Source organism: Miniopterus natalensis, chromosome 9 (genome assembly GCF_054644295.1).
Source record: "Miniopterus natalensis isolate mMinNat1 chromosome 9, mMinNat1.hap1, whole genome shotgun sequence".
NCBI classification, from domain to species: domain Eukaryota; kingdom Metazoa; phylum Chordata; class Mammalia; order Chiroptera; family Miniopteridae; genus Miniopterus; species Miniopterus natalensis.
In genome coordinates this window covers 23,086,885-23,104,004 of record NC_142089.1, presented here as the reverse complement: position 1 = coordinate 23,104,004, position 17,120 = coordinate 23,086,885, and the positions used below count along the sequence as shown (strand labels likewise).

The 17,120-nt window shown below is 50.4% G+C and overlaps 1 protein-coding gene across 2 annotated transcripts; it reads right to left on the bottom strand.

Annotated features, from left to right (window-relative positions):
• Window positions 1-4,661: 4,661 nt before the first annotated feature.
• MFSD2A (MFSD2 lysolipid transporter A, lysophospholipid) lies at window positions 4,662-14,733 on the bottom strand. 2 transcript variants are annotated; one of them, XM_016205215.2, is made up of 13 exons: window positions 14,608-14,733; window positions 12,807-12,931; window positions 9,685-9,808; window positions 9,482-9,560; window positions 8,965-9,122; window positions 8,416-8,506; window positions 8,171-8,289; window positions 7,889-7,972; window positions 7,241-7,324; window positions 7,036-7,148; window positions 6,465-6,608; window positions 6,198-6,374; window positions 4,663-5,233 (listed from the first exon to the last, which is right to left on the bottom strand). In XM_016205215.2, the coding sequence occupies exons 2-13, from the start codon at window positions 12,812-12,814 to the stop codon at window positions 5,170-5,172; spliced, it is 1,245 nt and encodes a 414-aa protein (XP_016060701.2). In that variant the 5' UTR covers window positions 12,815-12,931; window positions 14,608-14,733; the 3' UTR covers window positions 4,663-5,169. The 2 variants fall into 2 exon arrangements, with proteins under 2 accessions (XP_087676461.1, XP_016060701.2); XM_087820335.1 differs by lacking the exons at window positions 12,807-12,931; window positions 14,608-14,733 and having other exon boundaries at window positions 4,662-5,233; window positions 9,685-9,997.
• Window positions 14,734-17,120: the final 2,387 nt, after the last annotated feature.

Genomic DNA, 17,120 nt, shown 5'->3' with positions numbered 1-17,120 from the left:
TTTGAGCCAAACTGATAACATGCTGGGAACCAAGATCACAAATGACCTGGAGAATGAGAATTTTGCATTTCCTTTTATACATTTGGAAGTAAGGGAACTAAGGAAAATTACATGAAGGTGGGAGAAAGCAACGTGGGGATTAAAGGATAGTTAACAGAATTCTATACCCACTTGAGAATGGCTACACCTCTCAGGGGTCTGAAGAAGAAAATTACTTTGACATTTCAAAGGTGTGTTAATCTAGATGCATAATTATGAACAATGGACAGGGCTTGCTTAAGGCAAAGATTAACCTTTTTATAGGTCTGAGCTGTGACTACCCACCCTGACCTGCCCACTTAGGAATCATATGATCCTATCACCCTGTAAGGCTACTTTCTGTCAGATTTATTTCAGAGCCCCTTTTTTGTCCACATCTTGACCTAGCATATGACTGTCCCACTTAAACCTCATCAATGGCTTCTTTCTGCTCTTAAGATAAAGATCCAAGTGCTTAACCATGGCCTACAAAGCCTCTGCCTTCATTTAAAAAATATATTTTAATGCCTGGCCGGGCGTGGCTCAGCGGTTGAGCATCGACCTAGGATCCAGGCGATCAGGGTTCGATTCCCGGTCAGGGCACATGCCTGGGTTGCGGACTCGATCAGTGACTCTCTCATCATTGATGTTTCTATCTCTCTCTCTCTCCCTCTTCTTTCCTCTCTCTGAGATCAATAAAGATATATTTAAAAAAATAATAATAATAATATATTTATTGATTTTATAAAGAGAAAGGAGAGGGAAAGAGAAACATCGATGTGAGAGCAGAACACTACCCCCATTCCGGGAATCAAGCCTGCAATATTTTGGTGCACAGGAGGACGCCCAACCAACTGAGCCATACCGGCCAAGGCTGCCTTTATTTAAAAAAAAAAGTAAATCACTTGTTTAAGTTTCTATAATAGCTCTTTGGCTGTTCTCAAAATAAAAGTTGAACTCTCACTGTGGGCTACAAGGCCTTGGGTGATCTAATTCCTTTGTACCTCTCCAGACTCACCTCATACCACCTGCCCTCTCATTGACTACACTCTGGCCACACTGTTTCCTTTCAGTATTTCAAATACACCAGGCTCTTTCCTACCTCGGGGTCTTCGTACTAGCTGTCTCTTCTACCTGCAGTGCTTTCCTGGAAGCTCTTCAGATATCTGCTAGTTCTCCGCCTTCGTGCTTCAAGACAAACATCACTTTCTTAGAACATTCTTTCATCAACTTAAAATAACCTCCACACAAGTTTCCTCTATTACATCGCCCTGCTTCTTTCTTTCGTGATGCTTATTACAATCTGAACATATTTACATGTCCATTCATTCGTCACTGGTCTCCATTGAGAGTGTAAGCTCTATTTTTTCACCACTCTATCTTCAGAACGTAGCCGGTGCATGATACATAGTAGGCCCATTATAAATATTTGTTCTATAAATGGTAACCAAGATCACAAAGCCAGTCGATGACAGACCTGAAATTCCTTCTTTGCAATGTTGAAAGATGTTGCCCCTTTCTTCCAGCAGGTGGACCCAAAGCCACATCTGGTCCTTAGCAGGGATGGGGGTGGGGAGGTGGGTTTGCTGAGGCCTGCAGGACAGCGGCTAAAGGGGAGAGACAGGATTTTTTTGTAGTAATTCTGGATCCAAGCAGAAAGCCAAGATGGCACTTCTTCCCAAGGATGGGTAAATATGAGTTTTCCAGAAGGTACCTGGAGTACCAATGACCCAAGGGGGTTCTGGGTCCTCAGGCTGCTTTCCCACTTCTCCCACCTGTACCACCCCCAAACCATCCCCCAGTCAGCAGAGGGGGCCTTTGAAAAGGAGAAGAAATTTTTTTTAAAAAAGAAAGAAAGAAAGAGAGAGAGAGGGAAAGAAAGAAAGAAAGAAAGAAAGAAAGAAAGAAGGAAGGAAGGAAGGAAGGAAGGAAGGAAGGAAGGAAGGAAGGAAGGAAGGAAGGAAGGAAGGAAGGAAGGAAGGAAGGAAGGAAGAGAAAGAAAGAAAGAAAGAAAGAAAGAAAGAGGAAGGAAGGAAGGAAGGAAGGAAGGAAGGAAGGAAGGAAGGAAGGAAGGAAGGAAGGAAGGAAGGAAGGAAGGAAGAAAAGAAGAAAGAAAGAAGAAAGAAAAGGAGAGAACAATTTTCTGTGAACATGAAACTGGAGAGAGGCAAGGGTTTTCATTTCCAAATCCCAATTGTACAGCTGGGGAACACCGGAGCCAAGAGAGAAGCATCACAGAGGGTTGGTAGGAATTGGGTCTGACTCAAAAAGCTCTCTTGTCATAGCTCTTGTTTATTTAGCTCCTCAAGTCCCAACCCACTATGCCTGGCCCTAGACTCGTGTGGGAGACCATGATGAAGGAGGTGTGGAAATCTCAGAGCTACCGCAAGGGGTAGGGGGCCAGAAATGGCTTTAGAGAGGCATGCTGAAGCCAAGACACACTGGGCCAATGTCTGCCAGGGGTATCAGAGGCCAGAGGTGTATTCCAGGGCTGGGCAGGTGGTCTGCAAAAAGGGCTGTATCTAGCCCTAGACAGTTTGCTGAGTGGTTAGAACATTAGCCTGAGGACTGAAGGGTCCCAGGTTCAGTTTCAGCCAAGGGCATGTACCTCAGTTACAGACTCGATCCCCGGCCTCCATTGGGCACATGTGGGAGGCAACCAGTCAGTGTCTCTCTCACATCAATGTTTCTCTCTCTCTATCTCCCCCTCCCTTCCACTCTCTCTGAAAAGCAATGATGGGGGAAAAAATAGTCTCAGGTGAGAATTAAAAAAAAGGGGGGTTGTATCTAGATCTGGGGCTGGTAAGGCCAGAAGGGGTCTTGAACTTCCTCCTGCAGGCAGCAGGGACTCACAGAAGGGTTTCTAAACAGAGCTACTTGGTTATCTTAGATAGTTTGCAGAAGGAATGTGAGATCAATCAAAGACAGTGAGAACGCTAGTTCTAATCGTCCTGATAGATACCTGTAGGGATGGGGAAAGAGAAGATAGCATCTAATAATTGTAGGGATGGGAAAGAGGCAACCATGAGTGGTTTAGGAAATTAAAAAAACAGGACTTGGAAAGGGGTTAGCTAAAGAACATATATGCATAGCCGGCTGCATAGAGAAAGACATAGTGTGGTGAGGGCCAAGGGAGGGGGAGCGTGGGCTGGGTGGAGGTGGGCAAAGGGAGGGGAGAAATGGGGGACATCTGCAGTAGTGTCAACAATAAAATAAATAAAAGCATAGGGAAAAAAACACAGGACTTGGTGGTTATAATTCACTAACTGAACTGATCTTTATTAAGTGCCTGTTAGTATCACTGTATAAATTTATAAAAGTGGCTTGGCAGAACTTCATTAGTAAAAAATGGAGCCCCACATCCAAAGTCAAAGCCAAGCCTAACTAGTTGTAAGTGCTTCTCTTCTCTGGACTTCATTTATCCATTTAAAAAATTAAGAGGAAAAAGGAAAAAGCAAAGCTGATCCTGACAGCTTTGCTTTTGCCTATTTTTGGAGCTTGGGTTAAGTGTATAAAACCTAGTGATGTGCTGGGGCAGGCACTTACCCATTTGCCAGAGCCAATTGTTAAATTTTCGGGAATTTTGCAAGATAGTAAAATGGTTGGCAACTTGAAATTGGTTATAGTGGGAGTGTTTACATCATGGAAATAGGCAAATGCCACAAACTAGACCTTCCCCTGGCCACCATCCTCCCTGCCAGAGGTGGTTTTCACCGGCACACCAGTGAGACCCCTTTTCAACTGTCACACATATACCTAGCCAGGTTCATTCTCACTTTCCAACACTGTCATTAACAATTGTGAAGAATCACAGGTCTGTAGGACCCCACAGGGCCCGTCACACAGAATCTGCCCCAACACAGCCAGATGCACACAGGGTGCGAAACACCAAATGTGTGTCTGGGCAGAGCAACCATCTGACAGACCAGTCATTATCAGACACAGGGGAGCGGTGGTTGATGAATGTACTGGAGTCTCACAGACCTAAGACAGATTCCAGTTAGGTCCCCTTGGCTATGTGATGTTAGCCAAGTCCCTATCAACACTGGAGCTGTTTCCTCATCTTTTTATTATTATTATTTTTGTTTTTTAATTTTTTAAAAATATATCTTTATTGATTTCAGAGAGAGGACAGGAGAGGGTGAGAGAGAGATAGAAACATCAATGATAGAGCTGTCATTGATCAAGCCCACAACCTGGGCATGTGCCCCAACCAGGAATTGAACCCCATCGCCTGGATCCTAGGTCGACGCTCAACCGCTGAGCCACGCCCGGCCAGGCTCATCTTTAAAATGGGGACAAATCCAGCCCTGGCGGGTGCGGCTCAATTGGCTGGAGCATCATTCCATACACCAAAAGGTGGCAGGTTCGATTCCCAGGCGGAACACACGTGGAGGGCAACTGAACGATGTTCTTGTCTCATATTGATCTTTCTCTCCCTTCCTCTCTCTAAAGTCAATAAAGTTCTTTTAAAGTTTTTTTTTAAATCAACAAATAAAGTGGGGACAAATTCTGACTTAGCAGGATGGTTTCCAGGATTAAGTGAGACAGCAGCAAAATGAATGTAAAGCCTCCATACTGTGCCTGGTACAGATATGTTCAATAAATGTTAACTAACGCTGTTATCACACCTCCAAACTCATTCTCCCTACCCAGGGTCCCTTTTGCTCAACACTCCTTCTCACTGTCTGAATTTTGGTACAGAAGGGCTTAGTGAGTGATGAAGGAAAAAGACAGAAACAGGCCGTTCCATTTTCCAGCTTTTATGAAAATTAATAACATTAATAGTTCACAGACATATACATACACACACATTGCTATATACACAGTCATTAAGTTATTAATTAGTGTCCGTATAAAATGTTTCTACATTAGTGTCCTGGGCTAGGCCCCATCAGTCCTTGGCATATTCACAGTAGCAGTCCCACGGCTCAGCCCATGGGCGGGGAAAGGGGAGGCAGGCGGCTGTATGAAAAGACTGCCCCAAGGTGGGCATAGGAGGTGTCCTGGGCTGCATACTCTCAAGTCTTTGGCTCCCTTCCTGGCACCTGGAGACCAGCTGTTGAGTGAGCAGGCAAGTGGGCCCAGATTCTTTGTGTGGCCTGATGACTCAGGCCTTGTGCTTGGTGACTTCAGGGAACACAACGGATCCTAGAGGATGCTGGCCAGCTCTGTAGAATCTGTGTCAGAGCAGCCCGAGCTGCTGGCTTCTTCCCTGCAAGAGCCAGAGAAGACAGGTTAGAAGAACCATCCTTACCCCTCCCCTGCTGGCACCTATGTCATTCCTCTCGTAATCTTTGGCCCTGCAGTCTTAGCCAGCTGTGGGCAAGTCTAAAACATTCCCCCTCTCTTGCCTGGCCAGAGTGGCTCAGTTGGTTGAGCATTATCCTGTGCACCAAAAGGTTGCCTGTGTGGTTCCAGATCGGGGCACATATGGAAGGCAACCGATCAATGTTTCTCTCTCCCTCTCCCTCTCTAAGCATGTCCTTGGATGAAGATTAAAAATAAATAAATAATAAAACACTCCTCCTCTCAGCTCAGAAACTGCTGGTTGGTCTGCTCACTGTTCTTGCTACCCACAGGACACCACAAGCCCAAGGAGTGTGATCTGGCCTAGGCTGACTGATGGGCTGTCATGACCCACTCCACCCTGCCCTCTGGTCTCCCAAAAGGCAGGGCTCAGGCCACACCTGAGGTCCTGCATTCCAGGAGTGCCATGAAGAGTGCAGGGTGTAGAGTCAGAATGCCAGGCCTCAAAACCAGCTCTGCCCTTTATCAGCTGAGTCAGCCACCCTTCCTGGTTAAGCCTGAGTTTCTTCATCTGCAGAATGGGAACTAAAGGACTCTGTGATACCTAGGGTTGTTGGAGGACCACATGAATGCACATTCTCTAAAGAAGGTCATGAATGCACATTCTCTAAAACAAACCTTGAGGGCAGGGATTTTTGTTTCATTCACTAGAGCAATGCCTGCTACATAGTAGGCTTCTAGTAAGCATTTGTTGAATGAGTAAGTGTAAACACTTGGCATGCAACTACATGTTCAAGAAATATCAGCTGCCACTATTATAAATTGGCAGAGGGAAGGTGTGCAGGAGGAAGTCTGGACATGGCCACAGGAGGCACAGCTGAGGGCTTAGACCGCATGATGCCCCTCCACCTCTGTCCGCTCCCTCTCACCTCAAAGCCTGCAGGGCCTTCTTGTTCTGCCGCCGCTTCTCCTCATCAATGGGGTACAGCTTGAAGAGCAGCAGGCCTAGCAGGATGAGGGCTATGGGAGCCATCGTCACCAGCATCCTCAGTGTAAACCTGACAGGTGCTGGCTGGGAGCAGCGACGGGTCTGGTACCCGGCAAAGCTGTGGAACCCAATGGGGAGACGAGTGGTGAGGGTGGGGCGCCTGGGGCATGTGCCTGTCCAGCACTGCCTCAAGCCCCACACTACTCACTCAAGACTGAGGGTAGAGATGCCCAGTGAGACTCCAGAGGCGAACTTGGTGAAGAAGACATAGAAGGAGAAGAAGATGGGCTCTGTTCCATGGGAATGGGGCTGTTTCAAGTGGAAGTCATCAATGACATCGGGCAGCATAGACCTGTGCAGTGTGGCAGCAGTGAGGACCCAGACACCTAGCAACCACAGGCCCTACTAGCCTATCTGGCACCTCTGTGTCAATGAGAAGAGGTGGCCCTCTGGGAGTTTGCAGCCCCATGGACACAGCTCAGTGAGAAGATGGCAACTTCAGGTGGCTAAGAAGGTCCCTTCCTCCTTGGTGAAGTAGCCCTACTAGGTGCTCCGCTGGGCAAGTAGCATGCAGGCCAGACTTAGGCCCCCACTTCTCACCCTGATTAGGTGTTCTTGCACAGTTTACAACCTATAAAACTACGGGAAGACCTACCCCACACCCCCAACCTGACCCACAGAATGGCCTGCGAAAGAAGCCCTGGCAGAATTCTCCCAAAGGAGCTTCAGCAGTGGAGGGTGGGGGACTGGGGAACATACCTGGGTGAGTGTATACTTACCAGGGTAGTAAGAAGGCAGCTGCTACACTGATGCCAGCTGCCACAGCTACCACATAGGTAATAATCAGGTTATTCTCCATGAGGGCCATCAGGATGAGAAATGGCACTGCTGACTAGGGAAGAGGGGGATATAGGAGGATGAGTCAGCTGGGAGGCTCCCGCCAGCAACCCCCAGCCCAGGCCCTACCCCTCTGGTCCCACTCACTGAGATCCCAATGTATACAGCTGTCTTTTTGCCAAATTGTGTTAGAAACCACTGCCAGAAGGGAATGGTGAATGTGGCCGAGAGCTGTAGGTGGAAAAGAGATGAGGGAAGTGGGTTAGTGCCATGGAAACCCTCTGCCCTTCCCGGGACCCCAAAGGTACTCCCAGCCCTGCCTGAGAGCAGCAGATGACATCATCTGAGCAGTGAGGAAGTTGACAGGCACCTTTGATGGCTCCCAAGGGGAGCTGAAAGCAGGTCCTAATCTCATCTCCTGCCTTCTCTGAGCACAAATGAGCCAAAGTTCCAAAGTTCCTGGCCTCTACCTCTTTGCTCTTGCTATCTTCGCTACTTAAACATTTAATTCCAAATTCTTTTTCCCCACCCCCACCCCCAGTGTTATTGAGGTATAATTTGACATATAACATTATATTAGTAGTTTAAGGGTACAACATAATGATTTGATACATGCACCCAAACTTTTTCACAGTCCTACTTAAGCAATTATAGGGCAGGTCCAACCAAATTATTTTGAGAAATCTCCCTCACCCCTTCATGACCTTGGATCACTCTGACTCTCCAAAAAGCCATCTTGCAATCTATCCTATTTCATCCCAGGCTGCCTACCCACCCTCAGGGCCCCACACGTACCATGATGGCCAGAAGCAGATTCTGGAATTCGTTGCGGAAGCCTAAGGTGTAGGTGCAAAACAAGGCGAAGTTCCCCTCCACCAGCTGGGGAAGGGCAAGGGTGGGGGCAAGGAACACAAGGAAAGACATGATATTGGGGTTGGGCCTCTCAAGACATTCCCTATGCTCCAGGCATCTCCGCTTACCCACTCCCACTGCACCTGTCTCTCAGGCTTGTCACATTTTGAGGCCTCTGCCCACCCGCTCCCCTCTTTAGGCTGAACATATCAGGCCCCTACTCACCATGAAAGCCAGGGAGGTGAAGAGAAAGCCAGCAATAAGTTTGACATATGGGCCATGGCTCAAGACCAATCGGAGGCCCCGAAAGAAGGACATCGGCTCAGCCTGAGTCTCATAGGGTTCTGGGGGCCAGAGGGAACAGTAAAGAAAGAGCAGAGGCCCCTCCCAAAGCCTGAGGCCCAGGCAGAGGGACAAAGCCATCCTGTGCTGGGCTCTGCACCTTGCCCCCTCCCCTCAGGGCTTCTCACCTCTCTGCTCCTTCACGCCTAGGACCAGGATGACAGCACAGATGATATAGATAGAGGCAATGACCCCTGCTGCCAGCAGGTATGCATTTTGCTATAAAGGGGGGTAAAGGCAACAGAGAGAGACTATCAGTCTGGTCTCAACTCAGCAGCTCTACTTAATGACCTTGGACCAGTCCCTTCTACTCTGGGACCTCACTGTCTCCATCTGTGAAATGGGAGAATCATCCTGGGCCTGCTGCTTTTTCCCAAAGCTGAACAAAGTCTAGTGGAACAAAATGTTAAACCAGGCTGTAGAGTCTGAGAACCCACAGTTCAAATCTCCTCCAAATCTAGTTTCTGCAACTCACTAACTCGATCACCCTGGGCCAATCATTTAGCCTCTCTATGCTTCAGTTTCCTTATCTACAAAGTGACCATATTAACAGTTTGTACATCAAATGCCCAACATTTAGCAAACACTAACTATTATTACTGTTTTGAAAATGACTGCAAACCACCCCATTGTTCCTCATCTCCCCAAACCTCTGCCCTGATGGGGGCAGGCCTCACCGTTTCTCTGAGTGAGGTGGTGGTGTGTGTGTGATTGGCACCTTCTGAGGCCACTGCCGAACCATTGGGGTCCTCAAGACAAGGCATATTCGCTTGGCCGACGATTTGCCCTTGGATTGCTGTGCCCAGCACTGTGCCCAGTACCTCCACAGTCATCCCTGAGCAGTGAAAAGAAGGTCCTTATGGAGGGGACCCATGGCTTGTGGGCCCCCAGGGAGGAAGGTCAGTTTAGTAAGAGCCCAGTTCTAGCCCCAGATGATGGTAGCAGCTCCAAGTAGGGTGGCTATAGGGTGGTGGGGCAGATGGCACCTTGGCCTAAACTCATGACTTTGCTCTGTGTGACCTCTGGCTAGTCCCTGCATCTCTCTGGTCTCACCAGAGCCATAAGAGGATTGAGTTATTTTTAAGACAGTTTCATACCCACTCCCAGCAAGGGAAGAAACGTGGCAGGAGGGTAAAGGAGAGGGGGACCCGGGGTTCCTAGTGGGCAGGATCAGTGGGCTAGGAAGAGACTTACGGTAGGCAGTGGCCGAATCCCGCTCACTCTGTTCTGTGCTGATGAACATGGTGAGAGCTGAGTAGGGAACGTGGAAACACTGGCATGGAAGAGAGGCCCTCGGCCAGTCAGACGATGGACAGACAGATGTGGCTTTGGACACCAACCCTAGAGGCCCCAGGGATTGTCCTTACCCCCGCCCTGACACCCCTGCCCACACTCACCGTGACCAGTGTCTCAAAGAGGCAATAGAAAAGCAGGTACCACAGGGCCTGGCCCTGTGGGAAGTCAGGCACGAACCATATGAGGAAGTAGGCAATGATGGCCAGGGGCGTGGAGAAGATGATCCTGAGGGAGGAGAGGATATATATTATATTATTCAGCCTTAAAAGGAAATTCTGACACATGCTACAACACAGATGAACCTTGAAGACGTTAACAGAAATAAGCCAGACACAAAAGGACAAATGCTGTATGACTCTACTTATATGATATAACTAGAATAGTCAAATTTATAGAGACAAAAAGAAGAATGGGCCCTGGTCAGTGTGGCTCAGTTGGTTAGCATCATCACATGCACCAAAATGTTGCTGGTTCGACTCCTGGTCAGGGCACATGCCCAGGTCGCAGGTTTGATCCCCAGTGGGGGTGCATACAGGAGGCAACCAATCGATATTTCTCTCACAGTGATGTTTCTCTCTCTCTCCCTTCCTCTCTCTCTAAAAAATCAATAAAACGTATTATTAAAAAAATTAAGTAGACTGGTAGTTGCCAGGGGCTGGGAAGAGGAGGAATGGGAGTTACTGTTTAATGGTACAGAGTTTCAGCTTGGAAAGCTGAAAAAGTTCTGGAGGTGGATGGTAGTAAGTCACACAACAATGAGAGTATACTTAATGCCACTGAATTGTACACTTATGGTTAAAATGGTTAATTATGCTATGTATATTTACCACAAAAAAGTCATATAAACATATTAAAAGGTAATTGCTATGGGTTAAAGAAGTAAAGCAGGTTAAGTGGGAATTAGGAGTATGGAGGTGCAATTCACAACAAAGTAGACAAGGTAGCCTTCTTTGAGAAGGTGACATCTGTGCCAAGACTTGAATAAGGGGAAGAGGGAGTTGGCCTTGCAGACGTCTGAGGCAAGAGTGTGTGAGGCCAGGGGAACAGTTAGTGCAAACATCCTCAGGTGGGAGATGTGCCAGGCAGGTAGGAGGAAAAGCAAGAAGGCCAGTGGGGCTGGAGTAGAGTGAACATGGGCAATGCAATTAGGAGATGAGGTTGGAAAGGAAGTGGGACACCAGGTCATGTAGGGCCATCATTACAGGCCAGGTAAGGACCTTGGTTCTGTTTCCTAGGGTTGAAGTAGTTTTGAGACTTAAGTTAGTGTTAAAATGTAGAACAGTGCTTGGGATACAGTAAGTGTTTGCTGTGATTATCACACCAGGAAAGCTCAGGGGGAGAGTACAGGCCCACAGCAAGGGGGCTGTGGAGAGCACTAGGTTGGGAGTCAGACCTCAGGTCCAGCCCTGCTGCATCTTGGCCTCCCCATGTGACCCTGCTGACACCTTGCCTCTCATGGGGACTCCAGAGAAAGTGCCTGTCAAAGTCTTCCTGGTCCAAAAGGGGGATTTAAATGGTGGCTGAGGGCAGATCTGTTCTAAAGCCTGGGAGGACAGTGGACCACAGGGCTCACGAACCCAGGGAGGCCCAGCCTCCTCTTATACTGACAGAGCGGTGTCCAGCCCCAGGCCTGAGGAGAGGCCCAGGTGCTATCTGTGGTACGGATGGGGAAGCGGCCACATACACTACAAGGCAGCCCTTCAGCCCACGAGCGGTCCAGTGTGCCCTCAGACAGGGGTGGTACCACTCCAGAGGAACCACGCACACAGTGAGATGCACTAAATCAGAAGCCAGCCTGAAGGGCCTTGGCGACTTCGCGGAGCCGACTGCCGCACCTGCCCAGGGAGAGGCCACGGGGAGCGCCTCCCCTTTCCCCCTCCCTGCCCCCGGCACCCCTCCCAGGTCCACGTGTCTCCTCGGAGAACAAGGGCGTCAGCTTTCGTCAAACTCTCCATCCCCTCCTCGCAGGCCGCCCAGCGCTGAAGAGCAACCGACTGTGACTGGGAGTAACCCCTGCTGGGCCGCTGCCCATTGGGCTGGCCAAAGTGGCTGCCTCCCATTGGCTGGGCCTCATGGGGAGATGTGGCAGCGGAGCCCCGCCTCCCGCCCGCTGCCAGGGGCGGATCCGGGCCAAGCCTCACGGGTGGGTGGTTCCAGCCCTAGAGCCCTGAGCAGCCTGTGCAGGTAAGGCAGGTTGTCCTGAACCCTGGCCCTGAAGTCTGAATCAAAGGCCCCAACCTGGGCCTTAGCCAGGGGCTGAAAGGATTGTGGTGGGAAGGGGGGCCTCGTGGGAAAGGAAGCTGTGGGGGAGAGGTGGGGGCTGTGGGAAGAGCTTTGAAGGCTGGAGGCCGGAGACCAGGTATGGGCGCCCCTGGGGCAGGAAGGCGCCCACTTGAGCATGGATGGGCAGGAGATGAAAGGAAATATTCCCCCTCACCACCACCAAGCAGGATGTCCTGGAGGGAACCAAAGCTCCAGCCTGTCAGCCTGTCCTGTGTGTCTCCCTTTGCTGTTTGATCTGTAGCACACCCCCACTTTACTAGATAGCCTGAGGCTGAGTAATATAGGTTTTGTACCAAGGGGCCAGAGGTTATGGGTCTGGTATCACATTCTTGGTCTTGTCTAACTAGGAACCATTCTGAAGGGGTACCAAATTAGATATTACTTAATATGTGCTAGGCACTGTTCTAAGTACTTACATATAAATAAACACATTTAATCCATACCATAACCCTATAAGATAGCCATATAATCCCCATTTTACAAATGAAGAAACTTGAGACTCAGAGATGGTAAGTGACTTGTCCAAGGTTGCACAGCTGTAAGTGGTAAAGCTGGTATTAAAAAGTGAGGCAGGCTGGCTCCAGATTATAACCTCTCAACCACTATGCAGTACTATCTCTCCCACTATGGGAAGTGACTGAGTGGGAAAAGTTAAAATTCCAGCTTCACTGAAGGGAATGGACCTTAGGAAGCAATAGGGTTTGGGCAGGGGGAAGTTGCTCAATCTAACAATTTGGCCAGACTGGGGATGAACTGGCAGGGCATCCCAGGGTCCATGACTGGGGTAGCTGACTTCAGCTGGCATTTCAACACTCTGGTTTTTGCGTCATTTCTTTTCCTCACTCCTCAGCCTGTGACAAAGCACATGGAAAAACTGAAGGGTAGTAGAAATACCAGAAGCCCTGCCTTTTGCCACCTTGAAGGAGCCTCTTCTACTCACCATGGCATAAGGCGGCCCAGACGGGTCCAGGAGGATTTGCTAATGCAGAAGCCCACCAGGGGGTCTGTGAAGGCATCCCAAGCTCGGCCCACAAATAGGATGATGGAGGCAGAGAATGGGTCCACCTGGAATGGGGAACAAGCAAAAGATGACTCCTTCACCCTTCTACCTACCTCAGCCTTCACTGGTAGGCGAAAGCAGGGGCTCCCTGCCCTCCTCAGCTAGGCCCTTGGCAGCCTGTGCTGCTCCCACCCAGGCCTTAAGCATCTTCACTTGCCTTGTTAATAATGACAGTAACAATTCTTTGATAGCTTTAGCACTGTGTGCCTCCTTAGAAACTTTCCCAAATCTGTCCCCTAACATCCTCCCTTTCGCTGCCCTTGAAAACACTCCCATCATTTAGAATGAATCCAGAATCATTTCCTTGCCTCCCTTTCACAGCCCTGAACCCCCAACCACCTGATACCAGAGTTAGCATTTGCTAGTTGACCACAGTGGGCCTCAATTTCCTCATCTATATAATGGGAGTTATGATCCCTGTCTTACAGTTCAAGCTCTATCCTGGACATGGAAAAAGGAACCTTAGATGCTTTTAAAAAGTGGCCTGTCACTAACCACTCAAGCTATTCCCTCCCCCCCATACCTTCTAGGCACGAATAGACAGCTTCTCTGGACTCTTTCTTATCCATTAAGACCTTACTATTATGCCCTGGCTGGTGTAGATCAGTTGGTTGAGTGTTATCCCATGCACCAAAAGGTTGCAGGTTGGATTCCAGGTCAGGGTACATGCCCAGGTTACAGGCTCGATCCCCAGTTGAGGGTGTGCAGGAGAGAGCTGATCAATGTTATGTTCTCACATTGATGTTTCTCTATCTCTCCCTTTCTCTCTAAGATCAATAAAATATACATATATGTTTTAAAAGACCCTACTATTTCTCTTGCTCCAGGAAGCTAGGGAACTGGTGTCCTCTCCCACACGGCAATCTTCCTAATTTGACTTTTCCAACTTTAACACTTGCTACAACCCAGTTTTACAATTTAGCTGCAGGTTCCTCATATTTGCACACCACTCAGGACCCAACCCATGAAAGTTGCTTGAAAACTAGCTGCTGAATGCTGTCATTTGACCTTCCTAGAGCTTAGTGTTCTCAACCTATAAATGGATACAATGAAGATGTCCTGTTTGCAAAGTCAGATATGACGTAAAAAAGATGGCCAGTGTGGGAGCCTTGAGAGCCGTGGTTGTTCAGCCTCCCACTTTCCATCCTGAATTCTCAGGATGCCATGCTTCTGGCCAAGGCTTCTCAAAGCACAGAGGAGACCAGCTTCACCTTAAATACCCCTCCCAGTCAAAGACTCTATGTACTGGGGTGCCCTAACTCACCCCAGCACTTGAGGGCACCCCTGACATGCCTCTACTCCTCAGGTGAAAATGAGATGCACCTCATCCACATACCTGGCAATATCTACCAACCCCACAGCCAAGCCATCTGACTAACTGCTGTCCAGCTGGGGACACAGTGTGCTAGTCTCTTCTAAGAACAGTGTCACCAGCTGGCTCCATTCTCCCTCCACCACCGCCTACCCTTCCAGGCTCTGTTGCTCTTGCCAGACAAGGAGGAGTTGCCTGACCTAGCCTGGGGGCAGATAGACTCCCCTTCTGGATAATTCCCAAAACCTTCTTATATTTCTCATCCACTGTGACTCTGACAGGCAGCAAAGTAGGGATTCCCAGTCCCATTTCACAGATGGGGAAAACCTCAGGATACTGCAGTAGCCCTGGCAGGTTCAGTCCACTCACCTGAGCCACATCCAATAGGTAGATCTGCAGGAAGAACCCCAGTGCACAACCTGTCACCTGGTAGGGGGCCCCCCCAACTGCATAGCAAAGCTTGTTGCAAATGGACAATTGTTGTTTCTTCTTTGGTTCCTTCTGGGAAGAGAAAAACATGAAAGGAGACCCAAAATACTGGCCTCCATCCTAAAAAATTCCAGAAACAGGACCCATCCCTCCAGTCAATTCTGCAGGAGGAGCAAGTCTGTCTTGCCCTCTTCCTGCCCAGCTAGATAGCGCTTCCACAAGAAAAGAAAGGTATTCTCTATTCTTAGGAACCTGGAAAGGGGGACTCCATACTGAGGAAGTTTCCCCTAAGCCACTGCACCCTATCCACCCCCACCCCCCAGATTGGTATCAATCCGTCCACCATCACTAAAAAACTCCCCCCAAGGCCTCAGTCATGCTCCTTTCCAGGTTGGAAGGGGAACATGCTCCAGCAGCGGACCTGTCCCCACCCAGCACCAACTGCCACAACCTGAAAATCCTCTTGCTGACAAGAGCTGCCTAAGCCCAGCCCCAGCTCCTGCCCTGGTTCCAAGGCCGGGACCCACCTGCCTGCTGGGTGAGGGCTCTAGAGAGTTGTAGGGGCCCAGCCCAGCTGGCTGCAGGCACAGCTGTTCCTTCCATCTGTCCCATAGCATCCCTGGCCCCTGTGGGCAGCCAGAGCTTCAGGCAAACCCAGGAGCTATCCTACTCTTCCTCAGCTCCTAGGGGACCTTGGAGAGGGGAGGAAAAGCCTCTGGGTGCATGACTGGGTTCTCTCTGGGTGGAGCACCAGGGAGGTTGAGGTTGCCCAGGGAAAAGTAGAGATTACTCATACATGGCAGCAGCTTAATTGCTTGCCTGGGTTCCTTCCAAGGATCAGTTAAAACTACAAGTAAACGGCAATCAACTCCAGCAGAAATCTATTGCCTGGGATCCCGTCCCTTGGGCTACCTGATTTTATTCGGCCCATTATGTCCAGAGAGCTGGGGATGGTGCCGAAGGTCAAGACGCACAAAGCACAGGCAAGAGCCCCTACACCCACAATCACACAAACGCCTGAAGAATGCGGCTCCTTTAAGAGCGGAGTCCTTGTTCTTATGAATGAACTTGAGGGGCCCTCACAGAGTAGAGGCGAAAGCGTAGGCATGTGGGGGTGGGGAGCAGGGGGTGAGAGATGGGGAACCAAGAGGACTTTCCCAGGTTTCTGGGGTTTCCCTTGCTTCTAGAATCTTTCTGGCTTCTAAGCCGCTAGTCACAGAAGAACGAAAGGCAGAGCCAGGCACCACATGGAGCTGCCCGCCCGCGTCCTCCAGGATGAGGAGGGAGGGTGGGCAAAAGGGGGCGCCGGCGTCTACAAACTACTTCCTCACCCCCGGCCCCCAAGACACATCTGGGCTCTCTTCTGCCCCCGGGCCCGCCGGTCCCCGGGTAGTCTAAGGTGTCCCAGACCGGGCTTATCCTTCGATGCCCCCATCAGGCAGCGCGCGCGCGCGCACACACACACACACACACACACACACACACACACACGCACACGCACACACGCACACCCCACCCTGGCCCTCCACCCAGGTGCCACGTTCTTACCTTCACCTGGGCCGGGCGTTCACCAACTTGGAGGATGCTTGTAGGCAGCAGCCCCGCTGAGGAGCCGCTCTCGGCACCCTCTCCTTTGGCCATGACCCGTAGGCCACGCCGCCTGGTGTCGGGACGCCGGGATGCTGCTCCGCTCCGCCCGCCTCCTCTCCGTCCGGGCTCGGGGGGTCGCCGCCGCCGCCGCCGCCGCCTCCGCCGCCGTCTCCGCCGCCGCCGCCACAGTCGCCGCGCACCCTAAAGCCCGCGGCTGAGGCGCAAAGTTCCCTGCACTCCCTTTCGCACCTCTTAAAGATAGGCCCCGCCCTCTCGGGCTCGGCCAATCCGAGCCCGCGGCCCCGCCTCCCAGTCAGCCCCCAGCCCTCTGCCTTCGGAGCCACGGGCCCGAAGCCCGGATCTCGCCACCCGGGTGAAGGCGGGGAGAGCCACCTGACACTCACCGGGAAACTGAGGCCCGTGCTCTCCCAGAGTGAGTTTTCCCGGGGTCCAGCCTACACCCCGTGACTTCTGACCCCCAAGTCTAAGAAAGGTAGGGACTCAGAAACCCTTTTATTTTTATTTTTTTCAGAACCCCTTTTAAAATCTGGAATTATTTGAGTCTCCCTCCCCTCCAAACCTGGAGGATGTAGCACTGGCATTTCCTTTCCGATGCCCCTCTTTTATTCCCCAAGACCTGCCATTTCCTCTTCCTGCCATTGGCATCTTCGGGGGCCCTCAGAGATGGGGGAGAAAGGTGAGGCAACGCAGTGGCAGTGGCAGTGGCAGTCTCAGTGGCAGTGGCAGTCTCAGTGGCAGTGGCAGTGGCAGTCGCAGTCTCCGTGGCAGTGGCAGTGGCAGTGGCAGTCGCAGTCTCAGTCACCCCTGCAGGCAGGGAACTCCCACGTTGTGGAGAGGAGCCG